This window comes from Xenopus laevis, chromosome 9_10L, assembly GCF_017654675.1.
Source record: "Xenopus laevis strain J_2021 chromosome 9_10L, Xenopus_laevis_v10.1, whole genome shotgun sequence".
NCBI lineage: Eukaryota > Metazoa > Chordata > Amphibia > Anura > Pipidae > Xenopus > Xenopus laevis.
In genome coordinates, this window is record NC_054387.1 from 1776409 (window position 1) to 1800929 (window position 24521).

General features: G+C 42.9%; 1 protein-coding gene across 1 annotated transcript; it reads right to left on the reverse strand.

Annotated features, from left to right (window-relative positions):
• On the reverse strand, positions 1-24521 carry rapgefl1.L (Rap guanine nucleotide exchange factor like 1 L homeolog). The gene is made up of 15 exons (XM_018234701.2): positions 23556-24521; positions 14824-14902; positions 14163-14313; positions 13688-13785; positions 12476-12591; positions 12131-12298; positions 10565-10662; positions 9790-9912; positions 6171-6349; positions 5901-5991; positions 4963-5013; positions 4206-4293; positions 3332-3396; positions 3145-3199; positions 1-2004 (listed from the first exon to the last, which is right to left on the reverse strand). Exons 1-15 carry the CDS (start codon positions 23944-23946, stop codon positions 1880-1882), a joined length of 1878 nt encoding a protein of 625 aa, XP_018090190.1. The 5' UTR covers positions 23947-24521; the 3' UTR covers positions 1-1879.

Here is a 24521-nt window from a genome sequence, read left to right on the forward strand (position 1 = left end):
TATTTTAAACGCTGAGTGTTTTCATTTATTGCCTCTCCAGTGTTTGTCCCCAGGCCTGTCTGCCTGTTATAAGTGCTGAAGTTCCACCTTCTGCCATTACAAAACAAATTAGAACAAAAATGAAAATATACAGATATAAAAAAACATTTCAACGGCCCCTGTCAGTACAAAAGCTCTGCTAAAGAACCGAGGCTTATTTACATTTGTTCCGTTTTTAGAGATTTCGGCCATCGCGTGTTGTATGTGTATCTATAGCAACATATATCTCCACACACATTGACCCTGTTGATACGTGTGCAGAAATGTCAGTTCTATAGACAAGGACAAGCAGTCTCGGGCATTCTCAGCATCCGCTGCTCCCCTTGTTTAATGTGAATCCCGTTACCCATCAGCCTCAATGTAGCCTGGAGTGTCCCTATGGAGTAAGGTGCTTCTTTCGTAGCATTTTGGCACTGTAGAATTCATGTCTATGAATGTGAGAATACACAGATGCACGACTATGTCATGTGTAGATTAGAACATAAAATAATCCGGTTACCCCTTTAAGGTCGTGCATCTTCCTGTATAACAGGTCCCCGCTGTACATCTCCGCTGTGGCACTTTATTCATAACAAGATAAGAATAAAATGAATGTTGTGAAATCGACTGACTGGAACCCTAACTGGGAGTACAGATCCATTCACACAAACAAGCGCAAGCCTCTGGGTATAAATAGATGTCTCGACATACGTGTATATATATATATGTGTAGATTAGGGATTAGCTCTGAATAGTGCTAATGATGCGTCTCCTGCAGCAGTTTCTCTCTCTCTCTGTATATACTTCTATATATATATATATATATTGTATATGTTTGTAGTCAATGACCCGTTGTAAAAGGAGGGGATATATTTCCTTATTGCCCTATCTTATTTCCCCAATTAAGAAAATAATACAGACCAGGCTGTACGTCTAATATAATAAAATACCCCAATGCACTTAAGTCATTCGGCTTTCCCTTCTCTTTTACCCCGTAACTACCATTACTGTTATTTTTTTCCAAAATCCAGACATCTGCAACCTGTTTCTCCTCCCAGAATGCTCTGCAACGTATCATAATGTCTCTATAGTGCAAGGATAGTTTACCTGTAAATCACTTAATGGCAAAAGTCAAACACAGGCAGTAGCAGTTTCCAGTGTAATGTAGCACCCAACCAGCTGGGGACTGGCAGAGGATCCTGGGAGATGGATGTCCGGCATATAATTGAGAAAAAGGAGAAGCAACCATAATATACAAGTAATACTGCCAAAAAAGCGCCCCTTAAATGCTATATAAATATACCTAAATTGCACCTCTTCAAATGGTGCTGGAAAACGTAGAAGCTATTTTAAGTGGAGCGTTTCCTTTGACAAGGATGATGTCCAACGGTGTTTCCCCTTGGCTTGGAGCATGTGCAGTTGCACCAAACTGATTGCTTGCTCTGCTGCCGAGTTCATCACTGAGCTTCCAAAGCAGAGGAAGTATGACTTAGACTTCCAATATGGTGGGTGCAAACACAAAGGCACCCACAGAAGCATCAAACAGGTTGGGGAAACGATTATTGTGGACTGAAGGGAGCAGAACTATTTGTGGGGGAAGAAATCTTTTGCTGCATTTGCTTCTCCTTTAAGGTGGCAGCTTTAGTTTTTCAGATTATCTCCCCTAAAGAGGTAGACACAATGGTCAGGCAGTCAGGAGATGGGTTTGGGGGGGGCACACATAGGATGATGTTCTTACTGTACAACCCTGAACACACACAGCACAGGTCCAGCTCTGATCAGTTCTGAATGCAGAACACTGTTCCCTCCACACTGCTCTGCACTGAGGCCTTGCTCTGTCTGCCCATCGCCTTCATTCCCATCACTGGGTATTGGGCTCAAGTTTGTAGGAGAGCTCAAACAGCAGGTTCTGGTTGTCGATGACTTGGAACTGGCGCACGTAGGCTTTATTCTGCAGAAGAGTCGGGGACACATCTGTATCCAGCCCTGCACACAGAAGGGGAGGAATGAGAAAGTAAGCAGAGCAGGCAGTTAGTGTATATGTTAGTGTATAGTGTGTATAGTGTATATTGTGTATGTTAGTGTATAGTGTATATAGTGTATATGTTACACACTGCGGCTGGCCTCTCAGGTGCATACATAAAGAAGGATACTAGTATTAAACAACACTGCTCTCAGTAAGAGATCTCCATAGATGCAGAAGCAGCTACACTCACACCCAATCTACAGCTCTTGTATTAAAGAGGGACAGATTCAGCAGAGAGCCAGCGAGCGCTTCGCACACATCACCAGGAGCAAATTCGCTACCATTATTCTAAATCAGTAATATGCAAAGTTGTGCCCCGGAGCTGAACACTGGTAACTTATTGCTAGCGTTACTACAGCAGTGCGAGTATTTCATAGTGAAGATGTGCAAGTAATACTATTATTAGTCGGGTGGTCACTCACTAGTGAAGATGCGCTAGCGTTCGTTTGTGCCTAGCGACAATAGAGTGTGAATGAATGATAGCAACTGTCTCTTTCGCTAGCGAATCGACGCCTGCGCCTGTTAGTGAATTGGTGATGTCCCTGCAGATGTGATTTCTGGTGAAAAGTCACTAGCGTTAGCCACTTCCGCCCTTTAGTAAATCTGCCCCCATATTGGTGACACTGTCGATTCTGCGTTACCAATCATCCCTTTGATCTATTTGATTTTGATCACATGGTAGCGAGCGGCATAGATCAAATGAGCCAAACGCAGCACTCAAAGAGTTAAAGTCAATAGTCCTCACGATCGCCAGAGGGTCACACACAAAACTGTGCTGCAGTGTTTATTGTTTATCCTGTAAGGCCTGCAGGGCAAACATGAATCCAAGCACTTAATGTAGATGCAGATAAAGCTCACAGAGGATTGTGCCATTTAACAGGATCACTATCAGTATCAGTGACTAGAGAGAGAGGATCAGCTTTCCCAATCAATTCCAAGGATCATCTCAGATCAGAGGACAAAGACCATTTAGTATTCAGGCCTAGTCTTAAAGGGATACAATTCTCCCATAATATCCCCATTCCCTGAAGGGTGTTCTGTAGAATTAGTGGGGTTATCCGGCATTACTGTTCCATATCTATTGTGTCTATAGAACTTACGCAGCTGATTGCTCCGGTATTTTCGCACAGTCCTCACTTTTTCAGCAATGGCGTGCTGCAACGAGATAAAATAACAAAGGTATCAATAACCACCACCCCCAGTATATCAGGACTGAAATTATTCTCATGCTGCAGAATTGTGTGTTGTGTGCAGAGTAACAGCATTCTATACAGTCAGACAACTCACCATTTTCTCTACATTCACAAGGCCATCGATGAAGGTTTTGCTGCCCTCATGTAAAAAAGTCAGATCTGACGGGAGAAAATTGAAGAAATAATAGAATATCTTAAGATTCCATTCCTATATCCATGAGTTTACTATTTTGATCTCTTAGCACTAATTTCTATTTACTGCCAGTGAAAAGTTCTGTTCCCCTCATTTACCCCAATGTATAAATTGGTACATTTATACCGATAGAAAGTGTATATTCAGTTTGTTTGAAGTATAAACCACCGCTTCCGCCCAATGAAGCCAATAATCAGCAGTGATGCAAAATTGAATAGCACCATCGACTCTTGAAGTATTTAAAAAGCCTTTATTTTTGCTTTTGTGGGCATCACCGCAACGTTTCAGGCCAAGCTTGATAAAAGCTTGATAAAAGGCCGCATGGCCTGAAACGATGCGGTGATGCCCACAAAAGCAAAAATAAAGGCTTTTTAAATACTTCAAGAGTCCATGGTACTGTTCAATTTTGCATTACACTGTTTGTCAATGGGAAGTGGCCATTGCAGAACGTGCACCATCCCCAAAAAGTATCGAGAATCGATGTGCTGACTACTCTTTCTCCACAGCCAATAATCAGCAGAACAAAACGTGGTAATGAACGGTCAGACGCAGGTCGTTACTGCAAAAGTTAAGGTGCTTTATTTTGAACACTGTTTTTGAACCTGCGTCTGACCGTTCACTACCACGATGTTCTGCTGTATAAATTGCTAAGCTTGTTTCTCCCAGTGGCATGTTGTGCTGACGCATGATCGGGGAGTCAGAGGAATGGGTGCTGGAGAGTGAAATGAAGGCAAGACCCAAGGAAGAAGCAGTGGGTTCAGTAATGACTTCTCACCTTTCAGAATGAGGGGTATAAATGGAATTACAGGAGGGCGCATGCGAGACACCATCTCACGGTAGGATTTGTGGTTCCTGCATGGATCCTAGGGTTAATGAGAATTTTATAATTATGAGACACAATCAACATTAGAAATGACTTCCCAGATGCACCGTTACATTCTCTATACAGGTATGGGGCCTGTTATCCAGAATGCTGGGGACCTGGGGTTTTCCGGATAACGGATCTTTCCGTAATTTGGGTCTTCATGCCTTAAGTCTACTAGAAATTCATTTAAATATTAAATAAACCCAATAGGCTAGTTTTGCTTCCAATAAGGATTAATTGTATCTTAGTTGGGATCAAGTACAAGCTACTGTTTTATTATTACAGAGAAAAAGGAAATCATTTTTAAAAATCTGGATTATTTGAATGAAATGGAGTCTATGGCCCTTCCGTAATTCAGAGCTTTCTGGATATCGGGTTTCCGGATAAGGGATCCTATACCTTATATGGAGACCCTCAGAACAACCTTATATCTCCATTTTATCTTTTGCACTCCCCTCCTTCAGGCCAGTACTATATTGTTACCTGAAAACATTCTGTTATGCCTGCATGTCTTACAACAAAGCCTTAAAGGAGTCACACACACAATATTAACTCTTTCATTAAGACCTGATGGAGAATCAAATCATCTTTATGGCTTCACCCTCTTATAATACAACCTCCCTCACACAATTCCTACTCCAATGGATGCCCCATTCCCCCTTCTTACCGTTAAATTCTCAAACTTTCGAAACAAGTTCTTAAATTTTCCTGGCAATTTCTAAGGGGTAGAAAAAAAAGAGAAGACCTCAATTAGATATTTTCACTGGATAAAGTCAAAGCACTTTATTGCCACCATGTAGATAAATGATATACACCACACAATGCAAAATACAAAAAATCAGATAAGAAAAGCATTACTCTTACTCTATGGGTAAGGTCACCCTGGGAGATTTAGTCACCCTGCGACAAATCGCCTCTTCTTTGGGGGCGACTTATCTCCCCGAACTGCATGGCACTCGCGTCACTTCGTTTTCTGAAGTCGCCCGAAGTTTCCTCATGAGGCAACTTTGGGCGACATCGGAAAAAGAAGAACAGCAAGTGCCATGCCGCAGGCGATTTTACATTCTAGCAGGCGGAAGACAGAGGGAAGCAGTTCGGGGAGATTAGTGGCCCCAAAGAAGAGGCGATTTGTCCCCGGAATCTCCAAGTGTGATCTTACCCTAAAAGACAGACAATATCATGAAAGAAGCAAAAGAGAAAATGAATCTGCAAGGTGAAATAAGGCCATGAGCAGATGCGCGAGGACATAACGGCACCACATTCTGTGTTCATGTATAAGAAACAATTAGAGATTTTGGGTCATGAAAAACTCCAAGCTCAGTGCATATCAGGTGAAATATTGTCTTCTGGAGAATGAACATGGAATTAGCAGGGTGATCTGTGAGTGCAATTGGCTCATATAAACTATTGGGGACTCCCTGGATACTGCATGCTGCAGAGTGAATTCAAACACAAACTGTAATGAGTACTTTGCTTAATACCTGACAGCGACTACTTCACGCCCTGCCTATAGTACCCTAGAAGGCAACAAAGCAAATATATAGCAATACAAGCTGTGAATCACAAGCCAATTATGTAGATCCCTGTTTCCATACATGCACTTACTTCCCAAGTCCCCCGTAGACGGCTCACAGCTCCGTTATCCAGGCCCATCACTATTGCAAAGAAGGACAACAGGTCCTGGTTTTGTTTGCAGCTGGAAACAGTAAAAGAAATATTGGAACTTTAGTTACAATTATAAATGCAGTTGCAGGATGCTTACATACTCAGTCGAGGTTGCCAGCTCAGATCAGGCCCGGGAAATCACTTTGAGCATTCAGAAACTACCCAGCAAGCAATACTAAACAGGAATTAAAGGTACAATACAGCACTCACATGGCGGCCGTTTTGATGAATTTCTTGAGCAGTTGTGTGCGGCGCGCTGGCCCCTCGCAGAGCAGAGTCTGTGTACTGACCCAGTGCTGCACCTCACTGCATCGCTGCAACAGAAGCTCCAGATTGGCCGTCTCCCTGCGCCCACGTTCTGGGTGAAACACGTAGTCTATAAATTCCAGCTGTGGAGACAAATGTCGCACAGTTACAAATAGTAAACTGTAAATAAAATTGACAGACACGGGTGTAACATTGTAACAAGGCTCGTCGAATATATAATGGAAAGGTGTGCGATTAGGTTTGCCACCTGGCCGGTATTTTACCGGTCTGGCCGGTAAAATGATGGTTGATCCCAATGTTATTAAAAGGAAAAAAAGCTAATTAAATAGGAAGGCCGGTATTTTTTTCCAGAAAAGGTGCAACCCTATGCGTGATACCAATGAACTTTGGCACTCCTGGAGATTTCACCTTTTCATGTCCTGTAATGCCTAAGCAATGGCAAAAATCCCCCCAAAAAAAGCCCTATATTGTAACCAGAGCTTCCTACACTAGCAACCTCGCTCATCATTAGTTTATGGACAAGGACATGAATCGCTTTGTAGTTAAAGGAGACCATAGACGCACCGATAATATTATACGAAACAAGTTTTCTTATGAAGAAGACTTGGATATCGGTCGGTGCGTCAATTGGGCACCTGAACATCGGCCATTGTTAGTGCTGAATGATCAGATACAGGTAGAGTTGTATTGTTTCTATATCTGACCATTCAGCTCTACACGTGTGTATTGAAACGAACGATCTTTCCTGGAAACATTGTAAGGTCTATGGCCTCCTTTAATGCTAAAAGTGGTGAGTGCATCGCTGCATTGTTAGCAGGAGACAATTTAGAATCTAATGAGCATTTGCTAAGAGTAAACAGCAGTGAAAACAGAAACTCATGTACCATTATTTTTGCAATAGAAAGATTGGTTCTTTGCAATCTGAGTCTGCATTAACACCAAATAACATTTGATTTTTGAGAGAAATGCATAACGATTGTGACTCTGAAATGCACAGGCAGTTGTCGTACATAAGCAGCTGCTCTAATTTCCAGTACAAGCGGCGTCTCCTCTGTTGTACCGGGGCCGGTGCCAGGGAACAGGCAGCAGGCGAGGGAGAAGTGACGCCCATTTCTCGGCATGGATCACGGATACAGCAGGGGAGCAGCTTGTGCAGGAAAAAGGCAACAGCTGCCATGGGGTTTAATAAGTATTTTTATGAAAATGAAGTCCGTAAGGTTCCGTTTCCCTGGGAAAATAAGAGTTGTTGTTACAAGAGTGCAACTATTAAATATACACATATTGTGTCATTGCATTATATATATTGCTCTAGAAGGCTCATATCTGACCACATTTTGAAAAACAAAAGGGATTTTGAATTACTTACTGTTTAGGGACCTAAGAAGGACTAAGTACTGATTTATCTTGATCAATTCTGGCAATAGGACTGATTTTATACCCGATACTACATCCGCTCAACTTTAATCTGAGGATTGTCAAATCAAACATTGCCTCCTTTATCTGTTATTACTGCCCCTGTCTATAATCCAGAACATTTCCTATATAACCCCTTACCCCCACAACAAAAACAGGCTGAACAGTTGAAGGGGCTAAATAACGTCTAATAAAATCTGTTCATCCCCAGCAATTTCATTTTGGCAAACGAGTAAGGTTTTGGTGTTGACAAATTGAACTGGAAGATTGGGGTGGTTATATTTTGCACCTAACCATGTGTCTAGTGAGTGTTGGATTTTTTCAGATGAAGCCTACCTGGGAGTTGCAGCCTTTGGTCAGACCTATATTATCTCCTGAAAAGGTTACACTTACAGAAAAACATTGGTCAATCAGACATAGTTCCAAGAATTGCATTTGGCTCCTTTTAGTCCCTCTCATCCTAAGCAGGTTGATTTCTATGCCATATTGCACAGAGTTACAGAGAACAGAGGAGGAGCAGCTATTTTTAATGAGACTGACATGAGAGCAACGTTAATACAGGGTACAGAAGGAAACGGAGAAAAATATTTGGGTAACTATAGAAACTGGAGAACGCAGCACTCTTTTGTAGGCTCTAAAGCCAGTGAGAGCAATGCTAAGAGATGGGAGCAATGGAGTAAATTAATTTTAGGGCTCCAAACATATCCAGAGGTTCTCCTGTTCTACCAATAGATATTGAAATTGCTCATTATTTGCCCCTGGAACTGCAGGGTCTGCTTCTTCTGTAGTGACGCCCCTGGATGGGAGATGTTAATACGGCAGCTATTGACTCGGAGATCCTTTCTAAGACTGCACAGTGTACAAGTAGGGACATTCCAGGAGAAAGAGTGCATGCAATAAGGAATCAATAAGACATTTAAATGCAAATGTGACAACAGTATCAAGTATTTCCTGCAGCGGAGAGAATAGGATACAGTGATCCTCAGCTGGTAAACCTTCAAATTGCAAAAATGTAACATTGAGGCATTCTCACAAATATATGTAAACATTTCTAAAAAAAAATGTATATATATATATATATATATATATATATATATATATATATATATATATATATATATATATATATATATATATATATGTGCAGCTGACCACAGTATCATTTTATCTGGCTGGAGTAATAGATTGATTTCCTATCCCATAGCAGCCAAGTCAGCTTTCATTAATCTAAGTACATTAGACCATCTGAAGAGATTCCTAATTGGCTGCAGTAGAAGCAAATTATGCCTGGTGTATTAGCTACGGTGCACCCGGTGGTATAAGCTAAAACACAGACGTAAATAAAACAAATACATGTAGGTGTAACAAATTGTGTGACCACAACTGCATCATTTCTGGGCATAGAATGTTACTGTTAAAAAATCCACCATTCCTGAGTATATATTAAACATGGATGGTCATATTCATTATTAATATTCAGGTATATGGTGCCAGTTCTACTGCTACAACATTGGAATAAAGTAATAAAGGTTTTTTTTTAAGGCCATGTAACCTATACCAACCAATCAGCAGTCAGCATTTACTGGTCAGCTATTTGCAAGCATGCATCTGACTGGTTGCTACGGGTTACTAGGCATTTTGGTTCAGATGACCTGACAACTGCTGAAAGAGAAGACGACCAACTGCAGATGACTAGGGAACAGAACTAAGGAGAGAAAAAAAAGGAAAGTGTTGAAAGAAGTAATTGTCTCTTGTTTTGCGTTGATGGATTTACAAGTTTTGAGGCAGCCGAGGGCTCATTAACGGGAGATTATGTTACATAAGTGATACTTTTGGCCATGCAACTACCATGTTGTTAACAGGGTGGGGCAGTTGTACAATTTACTGAGACTGGAATACTCCTAGAAATATGAACTCATATGGCAACTGCGTATAAATATCTATATAATGACTCTTATGCATGTATAGAATAGGAGGAATATCTCAATCTGAGGTAATGTGTATATATATATATATATATATATATATATATATATATATATATATATATATATATATATATATATATAACAATTTCATCTGTGCACTGTTAAAAACAACAAGACTATTTTGTATGTTTATAAACAAGGTTTGTTCTTTAGACACTCACCTCATGCACACAGCTGAAAAGTTCCCAGTGGAAAGTGCTCAGTTGATTGGCCAAATCTTCAGCCTCGATCCTGTGAATATGGGAGTCTTCGGGAGGCAGCTGAACCTCCTCTGGGAGAGGAACCTGGTAAATTCATATCATTTATATTATATTTATGTAACAAAGTACAGCAATACATCCTGAGGCAAAAGATAATACATTTTAGACTGCCTGGCAATTTAACCAGCATTTACACTTTTACTGAAAGCCACAAGTCATGCTTTCTCATCAACCAGTGCAAATTCAAAATGAGGAAAACTCAGCAAGTCCAGTTGTTTTTAGATTGACCTATACTAGATATACTATGACCTGGATGAATGAAAATCTTCATAGTCAAAATGAGGAAAAGGTTCCCAAACACTCAAAAGGCTCTGCCGTGCTCTGAAGTCTCCAGTGACATCCCACTGTAGGTCTACAGGTATAAAAAAACTTAGCAGGAAGGCTGGAACATTAGAAGTGGTGCAGATAAAAACACAAGTACTGTGTGCAAAGTACCCTACTGATACACAGCGAGTCACCGGCATGTTTGGGTTGCCCAGCACCACTAAAACCTCAAGTTTGAATGTTGATAAAATCTGCCCCATAGGATTTGGCCTCATCGAAAATACTTCAAAAAGTGTCTGGAATTGGTCAAATCCAGAATCAAAATCCTCCATCTAGCACATCCCTAATTAAGAGGTAGGGAATTATTTAACTACCAATCATAAAGCTTCCAGCTGAAGGTGAAAATTCTCACCAAAGAGCGCAGCTCCTCCCGATTGCAGGCAAACAAGTGACTATTAATCCCCAGAGTAGTAAAGATACAGCCATCGTCTGGCTTCAGCAGGACCTTGTCTGGAAAAGAAGGGCAGTTAAAATGAGCACAATCTTTCAATGTATCCCTTTATACAGTGACAAAGGTAGCACACTAACATCATATAGAAGGACAGATATTAGTCTTAAGCTCCCTCCTAAATGCCCTTGAACTAGTAAACAGTGCCAGTAAGCAACCCCAAAAGTACACAATTAAAGGGGTTGTCCACCTTCCAAATACTTTTTTTTCCAGTTCAATTGTTCTCAGATTGTAAGCAGTAAAGACTTTTTACAATTACTTTCCATTGTTTATTTTTTTACCATTTTTTCCAAAATCGAAGTTTTAAGTTTACTGTCCCTTTCTCTGGTGTTTACATCTCAGTAATTCAGGTGCAGACTCTAAACTGTAACAATCAGCAGGCTTAGCTTTCAGATTACCTTCCCTTACATATACAGACATAGGGAGCATTTGTGTAAAATGTATTTCTTTTCAATCTCTCCATCACATGGACAAGAAGAAGCAGCTTTCCTCTTTCTGTTCAGCATTCGGTCAGGCTTTGTGTTACACCAACATGTAGACCCAGATCCCCTCTCATGTTCTCTCATGCTGACAGCCCCTTCATTACTTATGCATACTTGCTTGTAGAAGGTGTAGAAATATATACGTGTAAGTACATGTACAAGTATACACTGAACAGCACTTGCCTTTGCCAACAGAACAGAAACTTTGTTTTATATAATAGAGGCAGTTTCTTCATTCTGGAGGCTTTAGGTCTGATATTTTTGTATATTCAAATGTTATTTATGGTGCCAATTTAGTACTAGGAACAAATTTCCTGGGGGCCTGGAACGTATTTATTAAGTGTTTACCATCCATACACGGACTGTTCCACAGGTCTCTAAAGCTGGTCATAGGACGATCGGACTTCCCAATCTCCCGACCTGCCACTAACCATTCAGATGAAATTAAGTAGTAAAAGAACAGATCACCCAATGTTCTGCCCCTGACAGTAATCGTATGAAAATTATATCCGACAAAGCTGGTGACAGTCTCCCTCTGAAAATTGTCCTATCTGCAATATATGCAGAGATATTATCGGCAGCCGACAGAGATCTTTTACCCTGGGTGATTGAGCAAACGACCGATCTCCATGTTACGAATCCTAAATTCGTACGATTGAATGTTTGCGTCTATGGCCAGCATAAGAGTATGAGCGGACATTCACGTGTATGGTCACTGTCCTGTTGTTCTGTTTATTAGGCCTGACGCCCCAGAACGATCAGGACAGCAGGAAGTAAATAGGAGCTGTGGCTCCTTTTCGCTTCCGTTTAGCTGATCATCAATCCAGGATCAGCATGTGGAACCCCGACTTGCTATATATGCCCAGGCAGTATGGCTAAAAGAAAAGAAAGAAAGTATATGTAGTAATATATGTCACAGCAAATCGCCTTTCCTCAATACTAACAATAAAGAGCCACATCCTCTAAGGCCACAATTTATTTCACTTGCCTCCAGCGCTAGTCACAGCCACCAGGATGAGAGGCTCCTCTCTCTGCCCCTGTTCTTCCGAATATTGCAGCTTCTCTGAAACAGAACTCAGGATATCAGAGACAGAAGCAGAAAGTCGGCTCCTGATTGTGACGTACGAGTGATCGGGCATGTAGACCCTGCAAAAAACTGCCACAAAGAAGAGAATGTAATTAGATAAATAATGTTTGCTCAGCTCTATCACCCATAGCTAAAGCAGGCGTCACAGGGAATGTTTAAGTCTAGGTACATTTCAGCATTATATAATAGCTTGGGAAATAGATGTATAAAATATATGAAGCGTGACATATGAGCGACCATACTTACTCTCGTCTGAACCCCTGAATGCTACCCGTGGCTGCAGGCAGGAGTCAATCCTGCGGAAATGGCGGAACAGAGGTTTGACTTGCTTTGAGCACTGAGTGGCACTGCCATCTGTCAGCCTGTAAAAGGGAAGGAGGTGATGAGTATATAGCAGCATGGGTGAGCAAGGATCCATTTTTTGTTTTGTTTTCCCAAGTCCCAAGCTTAATCAGCCAACCAGAGTAAGGGGTAGATTTATCAAAGAGTGAAGTTAGAGATTACCACAGTCTGCTAGAGTGAAATTCTGCCTCTCTCCATTCATTTCTATGGGATTTTTAAAGGGGAAGGAAAGGGAAGGAAACCTAGTTGACGCAAAAACCCTCCCCCCCTCCCGTGTGTTGCCCACCCTCCCTCCTCCCCCCTGGCCTACCCGTCCCGCTGGGCAAATGCCCCTAACTTGTTACTTACCCTTCTGCGCAGGTCCAGTCCAGGGAGACGACATCTTCTTCCATTTTGCCGGTACGGATCTACTGCACATGCGCCAAAAGTCACAAAGTACTTTTGGCGCATGCGAAGTAGATCGTACCGGCAAAATGCTCCTACTGCGCATGCGCCGGTCAAAGCAGGAAGAAGATCGCGTGGAAGAAGATGTCGTCTGTGAACTCCGTGGACTGGACCTGCACAGAATGGTAAGTAACAAGTTAGGGGCATTTGCCCAGCGGGATGGGTAGGCCAGGGGGGAGGAGGGAGCATGGGCAACACACGTGAGGGGGGGAGGGGTTTTGCGTCAACTAGGTTTCCTTCCCTTTCCTTCCCCTTTAAAAATCCCATAGAAATGAATGGAGAGAGGCAGAATTTCACTCGGGTAGGGCAGGGGGGAGGAGGGAGGGTGGGCAACACACGGGAGGGGGGGAGAGTTTTTGCGCCAACTAGGTTTCCTTCCCCTTTAAGGGTGTATTTATCAAAGGGTGACAGTGAAAGTTCACCATTTGATAAATGCACCTTTAAAAACCCCATAGAAATGAACGGAGAGAGACGGTTTTTCACTCTAGCAGGCTGTGGTGATCTCTAACTTCACTCTGATAAATCTACCCCTTAGTATTTTGAGTCTAGTAGTTGACAGACAATGTGTGCTTAGTTGCGACAAGTTACTAAACCATGGTAAGCATGTGCCTACGTGACTTAGTTATCACTGTTTCATCACGTGTTGCATATAATATGCATGTAACATGTCACCTGAGCTCGGTACTTTCCACAAGCCTGTGCAAGTGGATGACGCTCCCCTCCAGCTGTGGGAAATTCGGGGCATCCCTCATCACCAAGACGTAGAAATCCTAAAGGGCAAATTAAAAAAAACAAACAAATGTTTATGATCCACAATCAGGGGATAATAACATCATCTACTGTATATTGTGCCAACCAATACCCTTTCTTCTAGCGGCAGCCATGTGTTACACAATAAATACTTTATTAGTGTCATTGTTTCATTTCTATTGAGCTCACCACCCGGTTACCAGTCCTGAAATAATGGCAGGTTACGGGAATGTGGTGAGTTGTGTTTTTGTTCTTTCCGCTTAGGCCACAACTACCATAAAGTAATTTCCATTTCCGTTGATATAAATATTAATGTCCCCCATGCCAGCTGATGTATGCCCCTGGTTTGCCAGCAGAGCAATGCGCTTCCCATGTACCATGCAGAGCCAGGAGTCACCTTGATTAGCTGGAATGTCCTCTCCTGCTCCTGCAGAGCGTCCTTGTATGTATCCAGCAGGTGTAAAAGAGATGCGAGTACAGCCTGTTTCCTCTGGAGAGGGTCGCTCCCTTCCCACGTCGGAGTAGTGTATCGGCTGCAGCAGCAGAAAGTATTATTTGTTAAGGAAAACCGCCAAGATGGTCAATGGCTGTCCAGTGGCATGTAGGTAGCATGATTGGCTTTCTAGAGAATCTGTGCACCCCCGCCAAGGAAAGCAGAGGGACTTGAAGTCCCACAATCCATCACTTCAACAAGAAAGAAGGTTAACCATGGGTTAAAGCACGACAGCATATGGTGTAGAGAAATGGCCTGTGAAAGGCAAACTATTATTTATTTTTGGAAGTGTTTCTGTATCTTTTTACATAAGCCCAACTCGATGAACTACAACGGTCTGCATTCAATGGCGGAAGTCTTGTTTTTGCAACAGCTTGAGAGCCATAAGATGGTGGGTGACCAGTCTCTGGCCATTATCACCTACAGAATTTAATGGTGGTGGTTTGAGCTTTATAATAAAACTAGAGGCCTGGGCCAAGCACAACAACTCATTCATGTGAACTATCAAGCAGCCAGTACCTATGCCATGCCCATTTGTGTGCCATCAGCTTTTTCAAAAGGATATTATTGCTGTAACTGGAGGAGGAGCTGGTCTGTCGGCAGAAACAGCGTGTGCGTGAGGATAAAGTCGTCCAGGGCCAATTCTGGCAGAGAGGGAAAGTGAATGTAAGGTATGAGCATGGGGAGGTGGGGACAAGAAGAGAAAGAAGAGAATGGGATTAGTCACATATACATTGTTCATCTCTGCTGCAAGAGTGCACCATTGCAGTTACCAGTAACAACCCAACAGCAATTTTGTTGTGATTACATGACTAAAAAAGTGAAAGCAAACATGTGATTGGTAAATAAGTGCAACTGCCCTAGTACAGTGTTGCCCCTGAGTTGTGACTGTATAAGTGCTGGCTTCTCTCAGTCGTTCCTGCCAATGCCTGCCTCCTCGCCGTGCCCTCCGGCACAATACTTAGAGCCTTTCCCTACAAAGAATGCGGCACACTCCCTGATCCTGAAGTTACGAAACACGAGGTATGTACATACGGGCTGCCGTGTGTGCCTTGGCGTGTCCCGATAGCAAAGGCGCACCCAATTCATATCTCTGCAGAACAACACAGGATTCCTACACATTCCGCACTGTTGAGTCCAACACTACAATGTCTGGAAGCCAAGGGTAAATCTGTGCCCAGGCTAAAGACAGATCTCAGTGGGAATCTGCTCCTCCGTTGCTGCACTAATGCTCCTTGTGCCTGTACCCAAATACATTGCCTCGGCTTGGTGCAGATTCAGCGGATTTCAGTCTGACCGTGATGCCCAACAGGTGTCCAGTAGTCCGGTAAAATCTGGCATACTGCCCATCGCTACCATAGGCTACTGCTCACATCAAGTTTCTGGCACCCACATGCCCAATACCCCCGTCTGTGATTGACATAAATGTATTTTTGGTATAGCCAAAATTCACCTGCGGAGAGAAGACGTACATGCTATTGTATATATACTTGTGTGCAAAGAATTCCGACACGTGAGCAATTGCATAGAAACCAGGATTGCATTGCATAGAAACAAGGAGCAGGGCAGCCTATATGCGAGATATCAGCCTGTCAGAACTGATACAAAAAACAAAAAACTTTTGGAATATCCCAAAAACCATTGAGACCTTTGTTATAAAACCCAACACTATCTCTTTTTCCCTTCATAAAGTGCCCCTTTTATCTGAGAACATCTCACATAAAAGCTGTGCCTGTCTGAGCCTGCCTCTCGTTTCCTACACCGACACTGGCCGATATTTACTCTTACAGTATTCGGATTCAGAAAGCTGAAATACAGCCAAGAGAAATCGTCCCAGCCACTCTAATGACACCCTTAATATACTCATGCTCGTCTCACCCCCTCTAATAACAACAATGGGGCCAGGCCGGGCAGGTAAAGGTGAGTGAGGCTGATGGCACACCAGGAGATTATTTGCCCGCGATAAATCTCCTCCTCTGCGGATAACTAATCTCCCCCGCAAATGCTTTCCCACCGGCGATAAAGCAAATGACTGGTGGTAAAACATATGCGGCACATTTGTTTTACATTTTTTTTTTTTTACACATTGTACCTGGAGCATCAGGCCAGCGTTCATCTGTTCACACCCAGGATTATTCAACTACACGGCTGCAAACAAAATCACACAAAAATTGTGCTGGGGCACAAATTACTTTGAAGGAACTTCTTACTTATCTGTACAGAATCGAAGGTATTTACCATGAGAAGAATTTCTCTCAATTCTTCATTACTTCGTCAACTTTGGTACAGTTTATTTAAGTCCACGCAAACAGTTCTAGAGCTCCCTTCTTACCCAGTCAGCTATGCTGGTTTCATTTAAAGGGCCCATACACATCTAAGTATCTAAGAAGAAGGCGGCCTTCCTCTACAGCAGTGGTGCCAGTTTATGGGATTAACGTTAACGAGTTGGAAAATGTGCACAGAAAGACATATTGGGTTATGATGAATGGTTGGTGGGCTGATAGTCAGCAAGCGTGGTGGCTTTTTGGTGGGGAGTGTTGCTTTAAGGGGGTCAGTGATTCAGGGAGATAGTGGAGCTCATTTGGAAGTGGTTGCAGTGTGCCGTTACCCTTTAAGGTGGCCATAAATATAACAATTACGATCTTCCCTTAAAAAGATGCTTCCAAGGAAGATATTTTGTTTCAATACACACGTGTAGAGCTGAATGGTCAGATATACATATAGAGACAATAGAATTCTACCTGTATCTGACAATTTAGTACTAAGAGCGGCTGATGTGCGGGTGCCTGGAAAGGCGTCCAATCCAAATTCTCTGCCCAGGCGCATCAGCGAGCCGACCAATATGCAAGTCTTCTGCCGATATCGGCCGGCTCGGATATATCATGTAAATACAACTTTTGGGTCACTAGTGTCGGGTGATTTCCTCCTTTGTGTATCTTTCCGAAAGCTTCAAACATTGTATTATAGATTGGATATGTTCTTTTGCAACCAGATTTCACTTGCGCTATATTTAAGATCTGAAAATGAAGTTTGGCTTCATAAATAGATGTAATAATAGATTCCTTAGATTGATCGTTGTGTTTCACGGTGCTGTTGGGAGATCGATCTCGATTCATTAGAATCCATCCCTGCCAATTCCGTGTGTAGCATTTCTGCATTCGATCCAACAATAATGAGTTCCTATAATTCTCACTAATGCAATCTCCCTCGACTATTTTATCGTCTACAGATCTACGGACTGTGTCTGTACATGTCAAACTCTGCTGAAAGATGACCTACTTTATACCCTTAATTACAGAGAAATCCGGAGTTGCCACAGCCTGTCTAGCCCTCTGCAGACTTCATTAATACAAATATATTGTCTGTCTGTCTTGGTAATAAAGTGCTTGTCCAACCTTCTGCAGAAAGATCAACCTAGCAGCAGTCAGTAAACGACTTTATGTGATCGCTGCTCATACTCAGTAGTTAGGATATCACCCTGCAGTTCATACGAGTGCATCAGTGCATGCAATGCGACGGAGTGATGGGGTTAAGTACCACACTCTCTTCAAGCGTGTCTGGTAGAATAATCACAACTGCTGCCTACGCACGCAAGTCCTTAGCAGGGAATGAATAGAAAGCCGGGTTATATAGTGCTAGGGGAGGGGAAGTAAGTACATAAAGGCACAGCAATTTCACTATGTTGCTAATGGGAGCCGCAATGACTACCTGTCATTAGAGGTCCTCTCCTATCTATGTGCAATGTACAGCTGAAGATGAGATGTGGAGCACCCTTATCAAAATGGCAGCAATTGTATGACTCAGCTCACCAAATCACAGGTGAAACTGCCATATGCAGTATATATCAGCATTAAAGTGCCAGTGTTGCATTTCTGTGACTTCACAAAGAAGCAGCAATATGGGGTTCATGCCACTAAGCACTACTAACCTGTAAATGATATCCTTATAAATGGTGCTTAGCGATGTCATCAGTTTTAATTAGTGCTTAGTGATGTCATTCTGGCAAATGACTCACTGAAACATGACTATTATATATATATAATTAAAGTACCCCCTGTTGTAAAATATGAGGATGTTAGAAGTCACTTTGGAGTTCCGTGACCTGTATAAAGTTCCTTGTGCTTTTATGTGGTGATGGAACTCCAAAGTGACTTATAATATCCATATAATTTACAACAGGGCGTACATTGGTCGCTATAAATATATGTACGTGCAGTCGGGATGGTAATAATAACCAGAACGGTCTTCTGGATAGTTGCTTTATCTTGTATGCAGTGCAACATATTCAAAAGTAATGAAGTCATAGATGAAGTGGCAGGAATAGGTGATCCGCTACTCCTCACATACATACATTTACCTTCAATAAAGTGTCCAGCTCCAGTAGCTTAGCCAGTTCTAAAGATTACATGAACATAATAGATCCCAGAAGGTTGCTGTTCAGTGATTGTGTCATGACCCAATGGACTGTCTTCCAGCAACAGTTCTTCCGAGCTGTGGCTACTTCATAATTATGACCTCAGTGGTACCGTATAAATAACTCTTTTCCTTTGGTCCTCATTCTTTCCTAGCATCAATGCTCTCCCGGGATGCCATGCCTTCTCATTATGTGGCTTAAGAATAAGCAGCACATTAAAACCACATTTTACTCATCCTCTGGACTTTTGTTTTTTTACTGGTTGCAAAATAGGACAGACTACCCACTTTCGCGCATCGAATATTGTACGAAAATGTGTTTCTTATGATATTATCCGTGTGTCTATGACCACCTTAACCTTCTTGTTTATTGTTAAGGGACTACAACAAGACTGGCCATAAAGGTTGTGGCTAACCAGTCTGGGAAACAATTGCCACTTATGCAAGGCTCTTAATAACTCCATTTAGAAAAATACATTGGGATAATAAAAGATGAAAGAATGGAGCCGTTTAAACGTATAATTATATTGGAATATGCCTGCTGTCTCTTGTGAAAGCCCTTTACGAGGTCAAGACTTGAAGCCTCAGCAATTACTGTTGCACTTTGATGAGCAAAAGATATGAATATGGAGTAGTCAACTATTATCTATTATTAATCTATACTCTCTACTGGAAACCATCTACCCCAGTAGGTTGCAAAATGCAGCCCCGAGGGAATCGCTGTTTCCGTCTGAAGTTAAACAGCGATGTTTTTTGTCAGGAACAATAGCAATACCGCTTTAAAGGAGTAAGTGATGAATCCCAGACCTCCAAATCATCAGAAAGACAGAGAAATCCAATTAGCAGGGTTTATCTGACTGCATATTAAATGTAGTTAAACTGTATATTGAGTCTTGTTGAGATGGTGACCTCCACTGAGTTGTAATAATTTGCCCAGCTTTCACCTTGTTCAGACCCAAGCAGATCCATATTCAATGCCCCATCCCTGGAACCACTGTGAGCATATGCAAACAATGATAGAATAATGCAATAATCACAGCATGGCATGGGTTTTAATGAATGTGTAACAATAATCAATAACCACAGCTAGATATAAATATGCGTTGAAGAAATAGTAATACCTAAATTTGGCAAGCTCAGAATTCCAAAACTAACCGGATACCATACTTAGAGGTTTTATGCTCTGAATCCTAAAAATAACTAAACCTAGAGGTTTTATGCTCTGAATCCCAGAAATTATCAAATCTAAAGATGACATGCGCCAAATCCTAGAAATAATTAAACTTTGAGATTCTATAAGTTGAATTCTAAAAAGATGGCATGCTCTAAATTCCATATCTAAACATACCTAGAGGTGCCATGCTCTAAACCCCATAATTAAACTTAGAGGTGTCGTGCTCTAAATCCCAAGCATAATTGAATTTAGAGGTACCATACTCTGTATCCTAGAAATAACCATATCTAGAGAGCTTTGGAGGGAATCCCAGAAATATCAGGCACTTGAACTGATTTGCTATGAATCCCATAATATAAAAATCACATCCTTGATATTGAAGTGGCCCTACTGCAGACGGGCCTGTCTGACCAATATCTGGTCAAAAATTGGTTCAGCTATCAATAGGGCAGGTTCCTCTACTGATTGATGGGGTCTTTGCCCGTGACAGTTTGCATTAACTTTTTTCTGGGCCAAAATGGCCTGATATTGCTCAGTCCAACGTGGGCAAATAGAGGAAAGTTGCATTTATTTGATGAGGTCACCAAGAATAGTGAGTAGTCTAAAGGTGGCCATACACTGAGAGATCCGCTCGTTTGGCGATGCCAAACGAGCGGATCTCTCACAGATATGTCCACCTTGAGGTGGGCAATATCAGGCTGATCCGATCGTGGGCCCTAGGGCCTAACAATCGGATCCTAACGCATGGGAAACGGGGGTCGGATCTCGGGACCGCATCAACGAACAGATGCTGCCACGATCCGACGGGATTTTTCGTCCCATCTGATCGAGATCTGGCCGACTTTCGGCCAGATCTCGATCGGTGAAGCCCGTCGGGGGGCCCCATACACGGCCAATAAGCTGCCGACACGGTCTGTCGGCAGCTTTTATCGGCCCGTGTATGGCCACCTTAAGAAGAGCCAGAGAATCAAGCAAGGACGGGAACCAGTGACAGAGCAACAGAAAGTGTCATGATGGAGTTTGCAGAGTCGCATTCGCAGCAGTCAGAAAAGGCAAGTGAGCGTTCATCCCTGCAAGGTGCATTATTGGATTTAGTGCCCTGGTGGTTATTCATCCGGGCAAAAATGTGAGAACTAGGTGACTCCGAGGCGGCCAATTCTGCTATCCAATGGACATGTTTTGGCAGATTTACTAATAAAAACTTTATCACCTGTTCACTCATATCTGTCCTACAAAGTGTGCAGCAACCTCATATTAGGGATGTCAGAACTGATACCCCATTTGCTGTTAAACTGTGGCTCCCAGCAACCCAACAGCAGCTGAAGCTGTAGTTTTTAATTGCTGGCTACTATAAATGTACCTGGCAGTGAGCATTTATTTTGGTTAGACTACGACGAGCGGCCTAGCTACACATTCAGACTTAAAACTCCAACATAATTTTCATTTTAAAATCGCTAAGCAAACCAGTTTCATTAATTAGTCTGAACGTTGTGTGACATAAATGCACTTAGTGGGCCCAGTAGGCTAATATCCACTACTAACCTGAAAACATCCAGCAGTGCTAAGACCTGACCATGTATCTTGCTGTGAGCCCTAATCTGTGAACCTTAAAATAATTACAGGTACACCATTTATCTCTTACAGAGATATGCACAGCTTAACATTACTGTCCCTAAGGCACAAGGTATAACCATTACCCTCATCTCTTTATATGGCAGATCTAGTTATAGATAACTACAGGCCATAGCCAGGCTGGACTGGCAATCTGTTGGTTCTGGCAAATGCTAAAGGGGCTGCTATGAGGTCCCATAGAAAGTCAGTATTTAGTGGGCTGGTGGGGGCTGTTTGGTCCTCTGTGTGGGCTGATTGGGCCTCTGTGTAATTGAAATGCCAAGGCCTATTTTAATTCTCAGTCCGGACCTGGCTATAGCTATTATAGTGTAAGCCTCTTCTCGAATTAAGGTGGCCATACACAGGCCAATAAAAGCTGCAGACAGACCGTGTCGGCAGCTTATTGGCCCGTGTATGGGGGCCCCCGACGGGCTTCCCCGATCGAGATCTCAATCGGATGGGACGAAAAATCCCATCGGAACGCGGCCGCATCTATACGTTGATGCGGTCCCGCGATCTGACCGCCCATTACTATTCGTTAGGATCCAATCGTTGGGCCCTTGAGGTGGGCAATATCGGGGAGAGATCCGCTCGTTTGGTGACATCACAAACCGAGCGGATCTCTCCGTGTATGGCCACCTTTAGATCTAGAATTGCCAAAGTGAACATCCTTAATCAGACCAATCCTGGCCATACACTGCCACCGCTCATTTGGTAAGGTAGCCAAACAAGCGGATCTGGGTTCAATAAGGCCGCCCACATGCTAGGCTAAATCAGGCTGATCCAATCATTGGCCTAGGGATCATACAGAAGTGCCTACAATCCAGTTGGATCAACACACCAATATGGTCCTCGTTGGATGGGAATTTCAAAACTGCCCAAATGACATCTGAAAGATTTTCAGACAGAAATTGGCCAGGCAGTGGGCCCCACACACAGCCAGATGGATTGAGTTGGCAGCTTTTATTGGCCGCATATGCCCACATTTACTCTGTCGTGAAATACACCAAATACTATTCATGACACAGAAGATTCTAGAGGTCTTTAGGCCCATTAGCTCTCACATAACAAGTCTTTAGGTTTACCATGCCTAGAATCCATATCAGGAGGCAGCAGGGTATAGATCAAACAGATCAGTCATAAAACTTCCATAATAATGGTGCCAATGACTAGTGACCAAATTGTAGTTTGATGTTCGGAGGTTAGAAGCCCTAGCCCAGATATGTGATGCCCAGTACCAACTCAACCACACCTAGACAAGTGGCCTCGGAATCTATGGAATCTCCAGACAGTTGCTCTAGCATTATTGCAGCAACGGTTACATTATATACCTCACCTTTAAAGTCCAAGGGGCCCCAGAGTTCAGCATTTCAAACCTAACCAAACGATATAACTAGGGAGGTGAGGAACAATCTCACCAATGTAAAAATAAATGCAGGCTTGAAAGGAGTTTTTATAGGAACAGCTTAACCCCAGGTACCTCATACTAAAAGTGGCCTCCTATAACTCTGCCGTGTACATTCATGGAGCTCCAATGAATATTACCCAAGGTTTCTTTCACTGGTCCTGTTGTCATCAGCCATGTTATTGCTACAGCTGTTTATGTACAGTCACCGATGATTTATGTGTCAATCGTTAGTGCTGAAAAAATAGGTGCCAGACCTCATATATATTAGACACACATATAGACAAATGTTGGTCCTAACAGGTAAACCCTCTGATAGACCTATTAAAAGAAATTTAAAAAAAAATATCTGTTCAATCAAAAGAAGGAATCAATGAGACTGGTAAAAATACGAATATACATAATGAAAGGCTCGTGTCTGGCTTAATGGTCCTTAAAAATGGCTCATTCAGCATCTCTGGCCTAGTCAGCTCCAGAAACGCAAAGTGCTCCTTGGAGAGGACATCTAGTCCACAACTCTAGTGCATTACTTAAAGAGATGCGGAAACCTGTATGGCTATCACTTGGCAGGACCTGCAGAATGTACCGAAAAATCACTTTAGGATCTGCCTTTTGGTTTCAAGCAGTATTTGCAGAACCCTTGTTAGTTGTAAACATATCAAAACACTGCGCTTATTTAATGCCTCCTCCTTACCTGCTGCTTCGTTTAGCCTCGGTGCACTCAATAGCTGCTCCAGAACCCTCCCCAGCAGAACCTCAGGGGTATCAGGGGCAAACAGGGGGCCAGGAGGAGAAAGTGTCCAGCCTACAGACCCTGGTGGTGGGGTGAGGGGTTCTGAGGGAGACAGTTCATCTGAAGAAAAAGAAAGAGGGGAACGAAGTCCATCAGGTAAGTCGAGACAGTCGTGGGATGTCGGTGGTCCACCTGCTGGATCTTCCGCACACCTTTCTCCTTCAGACGAGTCCCCGGGAGTGTCCCTCAGGAAAGAAGGGAGGATTTTGGAGACGCTCTGCCTCCTGTGCAGGTGTCGGGGTCCGGACAGATGAGAGCTTTGCTTTTTCAAGAATTTTTCCAGCGGTTTCATTTTGTGAGAGGAGGCGGCAAGGGGGCAGAGCCCCCCAAACGGATGAGGCGCTGATTAAAGATGGAACTTCCCGCGGCTCCTAAAGACACAGGGAAAGTGGGGAGCGAAAATAGGGATGTGCCCGCTGGGAAATTGGCACCAGGGCAAACGGGAATATTTAGTGGGGGCGTTTGCTCTTCTTTTTCCAGGAATAAAGTAAATGGAGAGAAATGGGATGAGGGGCTTGTGAATGTCTATTGGCTCCTCACCCCCAGCAAATGTCCAGGACAGGTGAGGGGGGGAGGAGGAAAAATGGGGGTGTTGTCAGGAATGAAGAGGGCGCCCCACAGTGTGGAGAGGAAATGACAGCGAGTTGGGGGGTCTCTATCCACGAGACTCGTGTGTGACTGTCTCTCTCAGTCTCTCGGTGTCTCTCAGTGAGTGAGTCAGTCAGAGGCCAGTGATTGGGATGAGGAGAGTCACGTGAGTCTCACGCTAATGTCGGACAGTGTGTGAGCGGCAGATAATGTGTCGCTTCCCCAGTAGCATTTTCACCTGACACAAATGTCCCGCCTTCTTTCCCCGGAGCTCGCGCT